Source organism: Indicator indicator, chromosome 4 (assembly GCF_027791375.1).
Source record: "Indicator indicator isolate 239-I01 chromosome 4, UM_Iind_1.1, whole genome shotgun sequence".
NCBI classification, from domain to species: domain Eukaryota; kingdom Metazoa; phylum Chordata; class Aves; order Piciformes; family Indicatoridae; genus Indicator; species Indicator indicator.
This window is the reverse complement of record NC_072013.1, coordinates 18,860,811-18,876,773: the sequence shown is the minus strand read 5'-3', so window position 1 is coordinate 18,876,773 and position 15,963 is coordinate 18,860,811. Positions and strand designations below refer to the sequence as shown.

Below are 15,963 nucleotides of genomic sequence, written 5' to 3'. Positions count from 1 at the left end.
CGTAGCATATGCTGCTGGGCTGATTCCTCCATCAGCATCCTGGACAGGGAATTTGTGGTTTCTCCAAACCTAGCAGGATTTTTAGTTGGGATCCTGTTTTGGCTAGTGCAGGAAAGATGGTTATCTTACCCATCAGCATTGCATTTTGCTAAGCAACAGGCTCGCGCAGCAAGGGTGCTCAGGTAAACACTGCCTGGGGAGCAGCACTTAGTATCAGCCCCAAGGCCAAGGTGAGTTGAGAGATGCCATAATCAGCCAGTTGGAGGGCCAGCATTTATTAGCTAGTGGGGCATCCTCCCGAGCCCAGTACTCAGGCCTTGAACTCAGTCTTTGTCTTTGAAGAAAGTCCTTGGGTCCCAAAAGTTCTAAGCATACTTGACTATCCAGTATTCAAGTAGCTCCATCCATAACATTTTCCTCTTGCTGACTTTGGAGCAGCAATAGACAAGTTCCGTCTGCTGCCACCATCCTTGGTGGAGAAACTCTTTTGGAAGTGTATGTGTTGCTGTGGTGGACTGTTTGGTTTCTTGGGTTTGGTGGTGGTCTTTTGGTTTGCTTTTTTTCTGTTGTTATGTTTTGGCAGGGGTGGGGTGGACAGCTGAGGGTTTCTGTGAATTTATTGTGGCCTGAGTTTGCAGAGGGGTGTAGGAGTGATGCTAGCGGCAGAGACTCTGCCATACACAAAAAAAGGAGAGAGTAAATACAATATTAGTATTACAGTTTAAATAAACATCAGCATGTAAACTGTGACTTTTACAGCTGGATTAACTCCCTAAAAATTGATATTTTAGTACTGCTTATGTGGAACAGCTTTAGTCTCACTTCTGTTCTTTAGTGTGTTTTCCTGAGGTTGAGAGTGCAACCTCCTCAGGATGAGGTTTGGAGACTTGCACCTCACTCTGGGACTCACACTCTCACCTAGTGACTTCACCCAGTTTGCACTCTGTTCTGGGGCAGCTTTCAGGCCATGCCTGGGCATCACTGCCTCCTTCTTCCACTGTGTGGGTGCCCAGGACTGGGGATGAGGGGCACTGCCCACTCAACAGCTCCTCAATCCCTCCCCGGGGAGGTTCACCTGGTGAGTGGAGGACAGCTCTGGACATCCTGCTGACCCTGGGCAACCTGGTCTAGTTGAGGATGTCCCTGCTGACTGTGGGGAGCTTGGATGAGATGACGTTTGAGGTCCCTTCTGGCCAGGATGATTCTATGATCCAGCACCTCCTGCACCTAAGGGACCAACACACCCACCCCCAGGGCAATTCATTCTGTGGGCCAGCAGCACTGATGTTCTTAAAATAAAGGGATTAGTCAAGTTCAAAGCCTGGCAGCTGTTGACTGAGCATCTCGGCTGTTCTGTGGAGGGAAGGTGAGGGAGGACAACCAAGCTGAGCTTCAAACTAGGGGAAGGGATACAGCCCTGACACAGGTCTTTTCCTGCCAATACACATAGAAAGCCTAAAATACTACCATTGGTGTTCAGAGAATGTTGGGGCACACTTCTCTGGCCCAGGCAGCCCCCAGCTGGCATATGGCCTGAGTCCAAAGGCTGTGAGAGTTTCTGCATATTAGTGAGTGAACACAGACTACTGGTTTTCCTTGTCACCAGCCTATTTATTACTGCCTTGGTGGGCAGCAGTGTTGGAGCTTGGGGAAGGAGGGAAACACCATCACCATCCTCCTTTCTGCCAGGACTCTACAAGCCCTGCAGTGTGCTGATGACCGAAACTAAAGCTGCCAAACCAAAGGAAGGAACCCACTGCAGTTTTATTTTTCCTTAGATAATTTTTTTATATAGAATATATTACAGTTAGAATTCTCAGCTTTTAATCAAAAGATAACGAGTTATTGCAGTTTTTTTACCCAGTGAACCTACCAGTGGAAGGAGAACTTTCTAGAAAGCTGTCTTGTCTTTTAAAAAAAAAAGAAGGAAACACCCCCCCAGAGAGAAAATAAATGTGTAGGTTGCTCTTCGTGCCCACTGGTGCCCAGCTGAGTGGGTGGGCATCCGTGTGGACAGGGGAGCGTGAGGTGAAGAAGCAGTGATGGGCACAACACTATGGCGAGGGAGGCAGGCCTGGGCACTAGCAAGGTCAGTTGGTCCTAGGCACAATGCTTCTGCTCCAGCTTAGTCACTTTAAAATCAGGAAACAAAAATGCATTGGGGAGGGAGAAGGGTGGCAGCAGTGGCTTTCACCTGCATGGAGCAGGCTGGGGACCTCAGCCTCGCCTCAGCTCATGCAGCTTGTGGGCAACGCGCTCCAGCTCCGCCTCGATGGCAGCCAGGCTCTCCAGCTCCTGGTCCTGCAACAAAAAACCCAAGACACATGTCAGTGGCCACAGGTGAGCAGCCCTTGTCCCCTAGAGCTGCAGGAAGCCTTGCCCGGGGTTAGGTGCCCATGATGGCACAAACACAGCCACATCTTGCCCCATCCCATCAGCCCCCTCCTGCACTTGCTCCTCTAGAGAGATGTCTCTGTGCAACACTACTTAGTCCTATCCTAATGCTAAATCGCTGCAGATGGCAAAGGGGATATCCTCTCTCCCTCAGGAGCATGAGGCTGAAGGGAGATGGCTGCTGGGGAGCTGGGGCTGAGGCAGGCACTGCCAAACAGCACTGTGCCCTTGTGCTGAGGCAGTGGTGTCAAACTGGGACAGGTGCCTGCCAGTTGCAGCCTGTACCCTACTCACGCAGGGGGCAGCGGTATCCTGTCTTCCCACACCATGCTCGCTGGACATCTGCATGCACCTCCAGTACTGGAAGAGAATTTTCTATTTGGGAAAATAGTGACTGAGGAAACCATCAGTTTAAAGGCTCGATCTGTCTTTCACTTGGTGGCCTTTCTATAATGGCTCCTCTCTATCAATGCCAAAACCTGAAGCTGTTTTATTTAACACAGGTGTTCAAATTCATAACTGTGTGGCTTTGTCTGAACTCCAGCCATACAAAACTGGCCTTGCTTCACTGCCAGTCCCAGTCCTGCCTATCCCTCACAGCTGCTCTCACCTGGGGTTTGCTGCAGATAATGTGCTTGCCTAGTGCAGCAGTAAGTTCTGCAAGAGCAAACTTAGGGCTGTTAGTGCTAATATTGTCTTTTCTTGTCAGCAGAGCTGAGGAGACAGTCCGTCTCCTGTGCAGAGGAAACAGAGCCTTGATGCTGCCTGCAGCAGCTGCCCAGCACAGGCTGACCCTGAGCCACTGACCTGCCCTGCATGTGGCTGGTGTGAAAACAATATGTTGGGGGGGGGGGAAAGTCACTTTTCCACCCCTGAGCTATGTTTCTGAAGAGGAAAAAAAGGCACCCTGTCACTCCACGGGGCCCTTGGCTCGGCCCTTGGGGAAGCTCTGGCTGTGGCTGTGTACCCACAGCTCAGGTTGCCCGCCAGTGCCCAGGGGAGCCAGACTGAGCCCAAGTGACTGTTCCAGTGTGTTTTGCTTGAGGCAGGTCAGGGAGCAGCCAGCTGAGGCTCACCTTGCTGGAGCAGAGCTTTGATTGCAAATGGGACCCCTGAAAGTGAGAAAATAGCACTGTGCTAAGATCCTCTGCAGCACCCAAAGAGAGGAGAGGTCTGACCCAAACCACTGTCTCATACTGTTCCCATGCTGTGCCCTGGCTTGCTCCTGCCCAGCCCTGCAGGCTGGACCCTGGCAAGTGGAGAGGACAGCACTCTGAGCCCCCAGCTGTGCCCACCCTGGCCTCAGTGACCAAGCTGCACAGCTGGCCAGGAAGTGAGAAGAGGGGACAAGACAGAGCCTGTGCATTCCTTTTCCTCACTGCTAGGTGCCTGGCCTCATGCCTTCTCACTGGCTCCCAGAGACTGATCTAATTTTAAGGAAACAAACAAAAATCCATCCTGTTACAACTGTGAATATAGCAGTCTTGCAGCCTCATCAACCTAGTCTTTGTTCAGAGACTGAGCCTACCATCTTGCAGGCAAGGTGCACCCTAGAGCTGCTGGCAGAGGTGGATGGGGAGCAGCTTTGCTGAGGGAGAGACCTGGGATGTAAGCCAACGGTGGTGAGGAGGCTGATGGGGCAGGTGCCCACCTCCTTGGCAGGCACCTGCTACATCCCTTCTTGGAGCTGAGGTATTTGGCTTTGCCTTGAACTGACATGACTGGTGACGCTGATGTACAATCTTTGAGCAATGTTTTGGTGTCTAAATAAGGCAAGAGATGTACTTTGGAAGCAAGAGAGCTGCCCCACTCTGTTTGCAGGCACTTGATCATGACTTGTTCCAGAGCAAGCACATGCAGAGCCCGTGCCCAGCCCTACTATCCAGCCCCTGCACTATCATAAATAAATATCTGGGGCTGGGCCTCAGCACAAAGGTGAAGCCACCACACCTGTCTGCTGGGGAGATGCTGAGCTACCACACAGCATCATGCAAAGTACCAGGAAAGAATCTCTGTCTTCGGAATCCTGGCTAAGATACATTCCCCTATCTGTCAACCATTTCCACTCCAATGCCAGCTCTCTCCCACCACAGCATCAGCCCTGGTTTACCTGTGTAGGTTTGACACTACTCATTCCATCTGTGACCCAGAAAAAGCATTCCCTTTGACTTGCAGGGGGTTTGGTACACAAGACATGCCTAGGCCCCAAATATAGTTCTAGACAACATGTCCAGCACAGGCCAGCCTGTCACTTACTCAAGACTCTCTGGATCAGGGCGTGTTTTTGCACTAGTCACTCAAATAAAGATAAAAAATGAAACTCACAGCCAGGTGCTACTCTCGCTAATACCTGAATGACTAAAAGGTCACCAAGACTCTCCTTAATGTCACAGAGAAATGATGCCAGCTGCATAACGACAAGGCACCACACACATCCCCAAGCACAGTTCGTATTCACAAGTAATAACTGGGGGGGTTTATTCTTAACCCAGATACACCAACCTCTGTTCTTCTGTTAGCACTGCCTTCCTCATCCTTCTTTTCTTCAGGCATGGGAGCAAGTGGGAAGCCTCCTTCACTGCTGTCTTCCTTTGAGTGATGCTTCCATGACCTTCTCACATCTTCCTCTGGACTACTGAAGTCATACTTGTGGGACCTAAATGCCTTTTTCATGGATCTGTCTGGGTCTTCCTCACTATCGTTTTCCTCCATGCGCTTCTTTGATGTCAGCTGCTTGGCCAGCTCATCCATTTTGTTCCATCTCTTGGAGTCTTCCCACTCCCTGGAGGTCTCCTCCTCCATCTCTTCACTTTTGGCATCCCTGGACTGGAAGGTGTCCTCCTCCCCCTGCATCCCCTCATCCTCCAGGCGATGCCTTCTTCCTCTCAGTGCCTGGGGCTGCTCTTCCTCCTCTTCCTCCTCCTCCTCTGAGCTCTGCCCATCTTTGCCAAATCCCAGAGCATCATCATTATCTGAAAGAGCATTAAGCACAACAGTAAGCACAAGTGTTAACCTGGTTACACTACACCTCTGAACTGAGCCTTCAGCGGCAATGCAAGGTGGGCTTTCTGACTCAGGCCCTTGTTCCCTTGTTCTGGAAGTACTCTTATGTCATCATGTCAGTAACAGAACTTAGAGACAACAGTCAAAAAACACTGCAGGAAGTTCAAGAAAAAGAACCTGACTGTCCTCAAGTGTTATTCTAACTGAGCAGCAGGCAGCAAAGCATCTGCCAGGCCTGTGTTACCTGCTGCATGTTGGCCCACATGGTTGTGTGCTTGCAGGGAGATCTGGGTGCTATCAGTGGGAGTAGCTCTGAACTTTTGGGCTTTAAAACCTCTTATATCTGTCTGCCTCAGGTCACCCCAGGTAAGCATCAGTGCATTTGTTTGCAATACATACTGTCATCTCCCTGCATCTGCTCATTCTCCTCGTCCTCCTCAGCCAAATCAAACGACCTCTCTGCTTCAGTAGGGTCCTCCTCTGCAGCATCTTCTCCCCCATCATCCTCCCGCTCCACACGCTCGCCTGCTGCCTCCTTGCTCCGCTCCTGGCCCTGCTTAGATGGCTGCTCTCCCTCGTCGTCAAGCTCTGAGCTGTCCTTGGGGCGTCTGGGATGCTCATCTTCATCCTCTCGCTGCTGCTGCTGATCCTCATTGAAGTCTTTGGTGATGTGGTTGTCCAAACCTTCATCTTGATGGGCACCCTCTGTGTCCCTGATCTCATTGCTCTCTGCTTCCTCATGACTCTCCTTCTCACCAGGGCCTGCATTCTGTAGTCTGGGCTCCATCCCCTCCAGGGTGTTTTTTCCCTCCTCTCTTGAATCTTCATTCTGGGTTTTCTGTGCTGCCAGCTCAGTCAGGGAGCCCGTGGGCTGCTCCTCTTCAGAGCGCTCTCCTGCCACATCTGCAGAGGGAGAAGCAAGAACCAACACCTCTCCTGAGAGCTAATTTCATAACCAGTGAAGCCCAGCCGTTTCTTTTGAAGCTTCAGCCCCTATCAGCAATGTGCTTAACCAGCCAGCGGATCCTTCCTCAAAGCACTTCAACATATGCTTGCACTTCAGCAAGCTGGTGCTCTCACTAGTGCCTGCTCTCCCTGAGAGACTCACAAGGCTGAAGTTAAACATATGTTGAAGCGCTTTGCTGTGGCACTGTCCTCATCACCATCTCTTGAGATGCCAGCAAGAGATTTGGCCCACATGAAACCAAATCACATGTAAAATGAAATTATTTAGGAGTGTAACATGGCACTTTCACAGCTCTGCCTGAATGCTGTGCTAACATCATATCCAGATTTCTCCCACCACATTGAAGAGGCAGCCAGCACTATTTGCAGGTGAACCAGAGTGGGCTGGGGGTAGCTCTGCTTCTGCAAAGCAGCTGCTCAGCTGGAGCTTCATGTGGGCTGCGTATTTGCCCTTGCTCTCTGCAGAGGCTGATCTCTTTTAACATAATTAACCATAGAAATCACTTTGCAAAAGAAGAGATGAGGGGATAAAGAGAGGTGGGAAAGGCCAGATCATAGAATCATAGAATCAGTCAGGGTTGGAAGGGACCACAAGGATCATCCAGTTCCAACCGCCTGCCATGGGCAGGGACACCTCACACTAGATCAGGCTGGCCAGAGCCTCATCCAGCCTGGCCTTAACACCTCCAGGGATGGGGCCTCAACCAGCTCCCTGGACAACCCATTCCAGGCTCTCACCACTCTCATGGTAAAGAACCTCTTCCTCACATCCAGTCTGAATCTCCCCACTTCCAGCTTTATTCCATTCCCCCTAGTCCTATCACTACCTATCACTACCTGATATCCTAAAAAGTCCCTCCCCAGCTTTCTTGTAGGCCCCCTTCAGATGGGCATGAAAAGGCAAATGTATCCCCAGGCAGGGCAGAGGAGTGCAGTGGGGTGAGGGGATAGACAGAGCAGGTCACACAGGACTGGTGACCACCAGTGTCACTGCGCTAGTGTCACTGAGCTGCCTTGGGCCTGGACAGCCCAATGTACTATGCTTCATCCTCATGCAGTCTCCATGCTGTGGCAGCAAGAGGTTCAGGTCTGCCTGGTCAGGAGGGAGACCCTGTGCCACTCATCCTTTGTTTCTCATGGCTTTTCCCCTTGCTGGCCGTAGCAGCAGCCCCAGAGTGGTTACTTCTCATTGCTTTGGGCAGCTTTGGCTGATGTTACAGAATCACTGCACTGATGTGATTCAGCTACACAGACCAGAGCTCACTCAAGACCCTCTGTGGGGGGTGCTCCTGCTGCACAAGGAATCAGCTCACCCTACACTGCCATCATCTCTTCCTGAAGAGGGAAAGGGCCCAACCCTCCCTTCAGCTACACTGCTTGTCTTTAGCCAGGCCATATAAACACAGTGACAAAGGAAAATCCCCGTCTTTCCAAGATGAAGATGTTTTGTCTGGCTCTGGGCACTGTGTGTATCCTAAGTCCAATTTTCCCTTCAGAGACCCGTAATCTAATATCTTGGGTACTGGAAACAAGGGCAGCAGAAGTCTTTAATATGGGATTTCCCTGGCAGTGACTCATTTTAAGCATTAGGAGCAAGTTTGGTAACTTGACCATTAGCAGTTACTATAGCTCAGAAACTACACATTGTTTAATCTGGTAAATAAGAACAAGGCAAACACTAGGTTGCTCGTCTGCCAGTGGCAGCATCAAAGAAGATGCCTAAATAAGAAACAGATGGACATACCAAGGCTGTTAGAAAGAACAGCCTTGTTTACAGCCAGACCTGGATTTCCCAGGGGGAAAGCTGACACTGACCTCTCTGCTTGTTCTTCTCGTTCTGACTTTCAAGGACTTCAGAAAGTTCATCTTCAAAGCCACTGCTTTTCTTCTGCTGCTGAGTTCTTTCATTGGCACCTGCATCAAGTAACAAAAAGTAGGGAAAGGCAACAGCCCCACCTGTGTTTCAGAAAGTAGAGGAAGGAAAATAGTTCTGTGCCCTTTATAATTATATATATTTTTTCTAAAATAGACAAATCTGCCAAAGGGGAGCTGTGAAGAAAAGTGAAACTGCAGGATATATGAATCAACTGCAGTAACAAAGCCACCATAAAAAATATTATCTGTAAGAAAGAAAATGGTCTATAAACAAGCAGAAAAACAAGCTTTCAAGGAAAACTAATACTGATTGAAAGCTAGGGAATAAGAGAGGATAAACTGCAGTGCACTGAGGACAACAAGAGACTTAAGCATTAGAGTATTGAAGGAGAAAAAATGTCTTCTGCCAGATGCTGCCCGTATACCTCCACTGAGGTAAGCACTGAGAGCTCCTACGCCCTCCAGGCTGGTTGTGGGGTCCCTCTTCCCAGGGCACTGGGAGGAAGAAGCAGCATTCATTCTCACTCCAAGCCCCCACACCTTAGCTCCCAGGATTTTGGAGCCAGCTCAACAAAAGCAACACCCTGGGGAAACGTGTCTGAAGGCAGTACAAGCTGGAGGTCAGAGCATAGCTATCCTGGCAGCCAGCACTCCCCAGGCAGCCCCATCCCAACAGAATCTGCAAATCAGGCAAGACTTGTCTAATCCAGTTCACACCCTGCTTCTATACCTTAATGCAAAGTCAAGAACCAGTACTACCAGCACAGTCCTCTTGAGCCCTACATTGGGCAGAGTTGGATGATGTGGGCTATTCATCCTGAGAAGGATCAGCTCCAGGCAGCACAGAGAAGAAACTCCTTTGCTTTGCCCTTGGGCTGCATGACTTTCCCACCTCCTGTCGCTGTGATATGTGAATTAGTGCTCGTGTTGCTCTGGGACCAAATGTTATGATGGGATCAAGCAAAGGAGAGAGCTGAGCAAGATGCACCTTTGTGAAACGAGTGCCTTCCTGTGGACTCCATGCTATGTGGGACAACCTCTCTGACAGCTGAGCAGTCCCCTCACAGCCCTTGTGTGCCCAGGCAGCAGCACCCCTGCACACTGAAGAAGCCTAGGTTTCATTCTTTTCTGTTTTCTGTATTGTCAGAGCATCTGGGAAGCCTCTCTGAAGTCACTGACTGGCTGGCCCCTCTACTAGTGGCAGCTGAGCAGTGACCAAACTGTGGGTTTAGGAGACGCATAAGGCTCTCTCCCAATCTTGACTCCTGAATTTTTCCTCTCTCTTCTCTCTGTTGTCTCTGTGGCTTCCCTTCTCTGAAAGCACTCTGGTGGCACTATCTTCCAGCCATCCCCACAACCAGGGCACAAGGATGCCCTGGCAAGGGAGGGCTGCCAGCCGGGTTATCCCATGGAGGAGGAGGGAAGGACAAGAGCTGTCCTTCTTGTAACCTGGATTGAACACTGTTGCAGCCTCAGCTGGACCACTTAGACAGAGGGACCTCTACTGGCTTTGAAGTAGCTTTGCCTGGGACCTGCACATCAGCTCTGGAGACCTAGGCACCTGAGAATAACTCTTTCCTTCCCTGCACACTCCTTTGCACAGCAGCTGCTTCTGTTCCCATGCTGACCCACAGTGAGCAGCCTGCAACTCTCCAAACCAAAGGAACTTGCATTCAAGCTAAGGAAGCCAACAGAAAATCCCCACTAGCTGAAGGACGTTTTTCACTGGGGTCCTTTAGGTGCAAGTCCCACTTGAAGCTCAGTGAGGTGTCCCTTCTGCCGCACCCGTGTTTAGTGCTAGACTCCAGCTGCACAGACAGTGAAGGCCTTTCATTCTAGTTTGGGAGCTGGTCTTTAGTTATTGAATTAAATCACACTGTTTCCATTTAGGGTTCTTCTCCCACCCCAAAAGGCCTGTACTCTGCACCACTACCAAGTTACACTGACCACCATTTAAATAATCAGGTGCATACTGGAGTTATTATAAGCAAAATTCCTGCCCTACTTCCCCAGTCTCTACTGGAAATTCTGAAATTATATTTTCCTAGGGTGCATTATATGATGTCAAATTGATGTAAAATAAAAAAAAAATTTAAAAAAACAACCAAAAACACCTGTGAAAGCAGTTAAAACAGGTGAAATCTCTCTTCCCAAATAACTGTAGTTTCAGTTCCCAAATAGCAATGTCATGACACTGTACCTTGAGCAGCAATTTCCTGAAGTTCCTTCAATAAATTTTGGTGGCGAAGGATAGAAATGATTCGTTCATCTGCAACAGGGGAGATGTAGTACAGAAAGTGATCAAAGTCAACCTCCCTCTGCCCCCCAGGAAGCAAAAAATAACTCCAAATGCCACCTCCCTCTTTGTTTACTCTTTTCTTTCCCTTGTCCTGATTTGCTGCCACATCTCTTAACCATGTGGTTAAGCTGACAGGAAGATCCCATGAAAACCAGGCATGGTGCCAGCATAAGGCACAACCTGAGCTGAGCAGCAGCTCCATCCTTCTTCCGGAGCCTGGTGCAGTCCAGTGGGGTGACTGTGAGGAAGGTGAGTGTGTCAGGGACCCCTTGCCAGATATTAGAGGACATGTCAGGGCAGAACCAGCCCCTGCTTGCTACATCTGCTCTTGCTGACACCCAGCATTAAACCTGAGCTTATACCTCCTCTGAGTGTTTCTAGGCATTCCTCACTGATCGGGAGGGGATTTGGCTTCGATAAAGTATCTGAGATGACCTCTACAATGCACTTCATCACCTAGAAAGAGACAAAAATATAAATTAAAGCACTGTTTTTCTGTCTTTTAAATCTAAATCTATTTGTCACTGAGGCTAAAATGCAGCAGATGATGGCACAGATCTTCTTGCTTTTCTGGTTCAGTCAGAAATGAATATTTGGTTCCTGTTTTACCTAATGTGGGAACAGAAGGTACCTTCTGAAACTGAGAATTGAACAAATCACACATAGCAATGAAAAGAGCTTCTTCAAAATCAAGTGTACTTCAGTTGAGGATCTCATGACTCCAACCCATCCCAGAGGCTGGGCACATCAGAAGATTAAAGGGAATCTGGATGTAGACATAGAAAGCTCAAAACCACCCTCTTTTAAGTCAGTATATCTCAACGTACATCTCATAAAAGGGCTCTGTGGGAGGTTGTAAAGAGCAACGAGTGGTCATAGCCCTTCAATAGGTGATCTTGGAATCTTGCAAGTAATTTATTCAAGCCCTGACAAGGACACCATAGTTAGACTGCAGCCAGGCATTGAGGGTGCTGTGAGGCAAATTGCACTTTCAAACATGAGTGAGAAATACTGTTCTCAAGGACTAGAGAAGGACAAAACACTCTTGAGAGGTGTTTGACTTTGTGCTTGAGTGTTCAAGCTATCTGTTATAGACTGGAAGAGCTGTACACAGAGGCAGGTCATAGGAAAGCAAGCAAGTTCCCACACATTTCTTGGAAGCATTTGCAGATGCCTGAGGCAGCTTCTCAAACAGGAACTCTGGGCCTGCTCTTTCCAGCAGCCCTTTTCTTCAGCATAAAATGAGAAGCATTCTTTTTCTAGTTTGTCACCTGCACTGAGACTTGCAGGCCTAGCACTTCACCCATGCAGCTGCAGCACCACCAATCCCACAGAGATCAATCAGTGCTGTATGTGTGGTAGGATAACAAAAGCCACAGGTAAAAGGTAAGGTAGCACCTCTAGGAGGGGTGAAAGCATCTTTGCCACACTGAGACACACCAGCAGGAGCCCTCCAGTGTGGTCATGGTAGACACAAGAGAGTAAATAGCATTCACCACAGTCTGATGCTGGTTATTAATGCAGGAATCAGACTGCCTGGTTCAAGAGGATGATTATTTATAAAGCACCCTAAAAAGTATGTGAGGCTCACAGGTACTTGTGGAAAAAAGAGAGGCTAAACTGGAAAAAAAATAAAAAAAACCAGAACACAAGTAAGCCTCAGGGCCAAAAGATTCACTCACTGAACCTCTTTCTCCTGATGATTTCTGCAGGCAGCCCTAAGAATCCTTAGGCACCACAAGGTGCCACTCTCAGGAGAGCAGAGCACTGCAGCTGCAGCAGAAATTAAACATAAGTCAGCAATTCCCAGCCATCTACAATGTTGCTCATTCAAGCAATTGGATACACTCATTGACCAGCTGGGATGGGCAAACTTTCACTGTGTAAGGACAGAATTCTACTTCTGCAGTTCACAGCCATAAAATGCTGAATTCTTATCACTACTTACACAGTTGGAGGGGATTGCCTGCTGGATTAAAAACATTATGGGAAGGATCTAACAAAAAGAAAGCAAGGAAAAATCTCTGGTATCACTCTGCTATACCACAAGCAATCCATTAATATAGATTTAGATTACTCCAAATCACTTCCATTAAACAGAACTAACCCCAAATTCTGATATATCATTCCCTCATTTCCTAACCTCTGGAGTCTCTTATTGCAGCAATATATGATGCAGCTTCAGAAGTAAAGACTTTCTCAGCATGAGGAATAAGAATCTGGTCCAATGAAATACTCTGTACAAGCTTTTTGAAGACTTCTAAGCTGATTTTAGGTCTTTGTCTGAACACAAAGAAACACATCAGTCACCACAGAAATATGGCCAGCTCTGTGGAGGAACTTTGTAACAGAATGCAATGAAGAGTACAGTCATTCCACAACACTTTCCTTGACTTTTTGTAAGAGCAAGTTTTGCAAGGTCATGAGATAACAGCCTACATCAGGAAATGGAGGAGATCCTTTCCAAAAGAATGTAATTAATCCAGTGCAGAAACTCAGACTGGAGTTTTGCAATAGCTATCCTCTAACTGTGAGCATGTAACTAGATCCCTATGAGCAGCTAAGGCTGTCCCTACACAGAAATCTCCAAAGGATCATGTCCTTACAAGGACAAACTTCAGCACATTTGAGCTCAGCTATGCTTAGGCATTTCTGAAATGTAAGGCTGCAAGTGGGAAATAATGTTGTTTGAGCACAAGAGTGTGCAAACACCAGAGATATTCTAAATGCTTTACTTGTGTTCAGATCCCTATGGAAAGCCCCTGGTGTAAGAAAGGTAGGATGAGGCCTCCAGGTGCTGTCTGCCCATTACACAGCCCTGAGCCATCTACAAGTGCTGGTTGCACAAAACGTAGTGTGCAGGAAGAGCTGCAGTGCCCACTGGATACACAAGTGATGCTATCCCTGCCCTTATCTGTTCCATGAGACAGGGACTTCCTCCACTTGAACGCTGTGTCCCAGAAGATGGTGAAGGTAGAAAAGCCCTAATGGCTTCTTCCAGCTGCGGAAAATTCAAAAGAAAAGTGATCTAATTCTACTCAGCAAGAACCTGTATTATCGTAACACCCAGGGAGGGGATACACTTGGGAGAGAATTCTTCTTGATGGAAGAGTTTCCATGGAGTTGTACTGTGCTTCCACGTTCCATGTTGTACACACAGAACAATAGGGCAATAGATCTCAAAAGGAAAACTGTGAAATTAATGGATTGTCCCATCAGATGCCAAATAAGCATCCTACTCTGGCATGGCCAGCTGAAGGGGCAACTCCCTTCCTGAGTCCTCTTTTCTCAGTTAGCAGCACAAAGTTTGAAGCAAGCACCCAGTGGCTTGCAGCTCATGGTTCAGCCCCAGCAAGGGCTAAGCAGGCTAAAAGTCTTAACAAAGCAACAGCCCTCCATGCCCAGGCACATCTGACAGGAGACAAGGAGGTGTTTCTCATGGCACTTGCCCTATAGGTAAGGAGCAGAGATGATAACATGGAGCCTATGGCTGAAACTGACATGAATGTGCTCTCCCCTACTGCTGCCTGGGAAAAAATATGTGACTAGAAGATTTCAGGAAATGAGGTAGTTCAAGAAATAAGGGGGAAAGGGCTGGAGTTTCCTTTCTGGACATTAATTTCTGTCCAAGTCTTAATTTGGGCAGCTAAGAGATCAGCCAATTTGAAAGACTACAGGTATTTCCATGTCAGAAAATGGATGATCTGTCACAGATCAACACAGGCAAGCACACTTTAGTCAAACATTAAGGTGGCCAAGAGCCCACTGGGAGTGCACACACTTGAGAAGTGCAGCCATGAATGTTAAGTGTGGCACAGATGTATGCACGGAAGCCTATAAAAGAAGGCTGGAGAGGTCATCCAAGTCCTGCACTGCTTGCAGCCGTCCAGACAGGCTGAGCAGTAGCTAAAGACGGATTAGCAACCTGAGAGTAGCCAGTTGCCTATTTGTCAGGAATATGCATGTTTAAATGCCATGCCACACACATACAAACACAGCTGTGTACACTCCTCCAACCAAGGAGTTTCAGCAGTGCCTGTTCCTGAATCACATCTCCCCCCACTCTCCCCTGAGTCACCTCCTGTTGGGCACTTTGAAAAGCCAAAAATAGGAGAACTAGGGAGAATTATGCTCAGCCTCCATCCCCAATCTTGCTGTTCCCTAGACAAGCTTGTTTGCTCCCTGTGGTACATGCTGAAGGATTTGCCTCCTGCCCAGGTGCCCAGAAGTGGATGCACAAGGGTAAATCCTGGTAGGAAAGGATTTGGGTTGGATCCTGTTGTGGGGATCTCACGCAAATCCCTGGCACTTCCTACAGGGTATTTCAGCAGAAGCAGCTAAACCCCAAATAGCTAAATGGAGGTTAAACCTCACATCCCTCATTTCCCCTCACTCTTTCCACTACAGGCCCATCCTTACCTTAGTGTCGCCCTTATTCATGTCATTTGTCACAGGAAGGGAGATGGCTGTAAAGTGAGGGGAAGGGGAAAAAAAGAGAGCTTGTTATTCACTTCCTCTGGGAGACAAAAAGAGAAATCCTATCCTGCTAAAAAATGGAAGTGGAGAAGAGGGGCATCTTGCTCTGATAGAACTGGTCCTTGGGTGCAGCATCTGGATGTGTGCATTGGATCCCAGGGAAGGGAAGGGAAGGGAAGGGAAGGGAAGGGAAGGGAAGGGAAGGGAAGGGAAGGGAAGGGAAGGGAAGGGAAGGGAAGGGAAGGCAAGGGAAGGCAAGGCAAGGCAAGGCAAGGCAAGGCAAGGCAAGGCAAGGCAAGGCAAGGCAAGGCAAGGCAAGGCAAGGCAAGGCAAGGCAAGGCCCGCAGGTCGGCAATGCTCGGTGGCCCAGGCATCCGGGGCAGGCAGGGCCCGGTGCGGCCCTCGAGCAGTGACCTTGCGGCAGCCGCTGCCCGCGGTGCGGAAGGCGTCGGGACGGTCTCTGTCCGCGGTGCTGAAGAAGCCACGGCGGGAATGGAACTGGACAGGGGTAGCGCTGCCCGTCAGCTTGGGGGTCCCGGGAGTGGGGGCACACAGACCCCAGACCCACTTACCCGGCACGGCCAGGAGCAGGACGGCGAGCAGTCCTGGGAGGCTCATGGTGCTGGAGGGATGGAGGGAGGGAGAAAGGGGCAGAGGGAGAGTCTGTTCCCGGTGGGGAGTGGTCCAGGAGAGATGCAGGGAGAGACCAGCACCGTGCGTGTCTATCCTAGCACCCTGGCTAAAGATCCCAGATGGGGCACTGCAGCAACCGGCTCATTTATATATCTCAGCCCCTCGGAAATGGCGTCAGGAGGAAGCCTCCTCCTCCTCTCCCCCCTCCTCCCCTCGCACACAGCCTTCCCGTCAGCCTCCACCACTTGCCGAGGGTTGGAGGAGTGGCCACAGACTAGGATCCCCACTGCTTACCCCGGCAAAGAGTACCAGCAACA

The 15,963-nt window shown here is 49.2% G+C and overlaps 1 protein-coding gene across 1 annotated transcript; it reads right to left on the bottom strand.

The window, feature by feature from the left end:
• Positions 1–1,856: 1,856 nt before the first annotated feature.
• CHGA (chromogranin A) lies at positions 1,857–15,738 on the bottom strand. The gene is made up of 8 exons (XM_054400313.1): positions 15,586–15,738; positions 14,957–15,003; positions 10,900–10,993; positions 10,439–10,507; positions 8,179–8,277; positions 5,797–6,300; positions 4,897–5,366; positions 1,857–2,301 (listed from the first exon to the last, which is right to left on the bottom strand). The coding sequence occupies exons 1-8, from the start codon at positions 15,629–15,631 to the stop codon at positions 2,218–2,220; spliced, it is 1,413 nt and encodes a 470-aa protein (XP_054256288.1). The 5' UTR covers positions 15,632–15,738; the 3' UTR covers positions 1,857–2,217.
• Between the last annotated feature and the right edge of the window lie 225 nt (positions 15,739–15,963).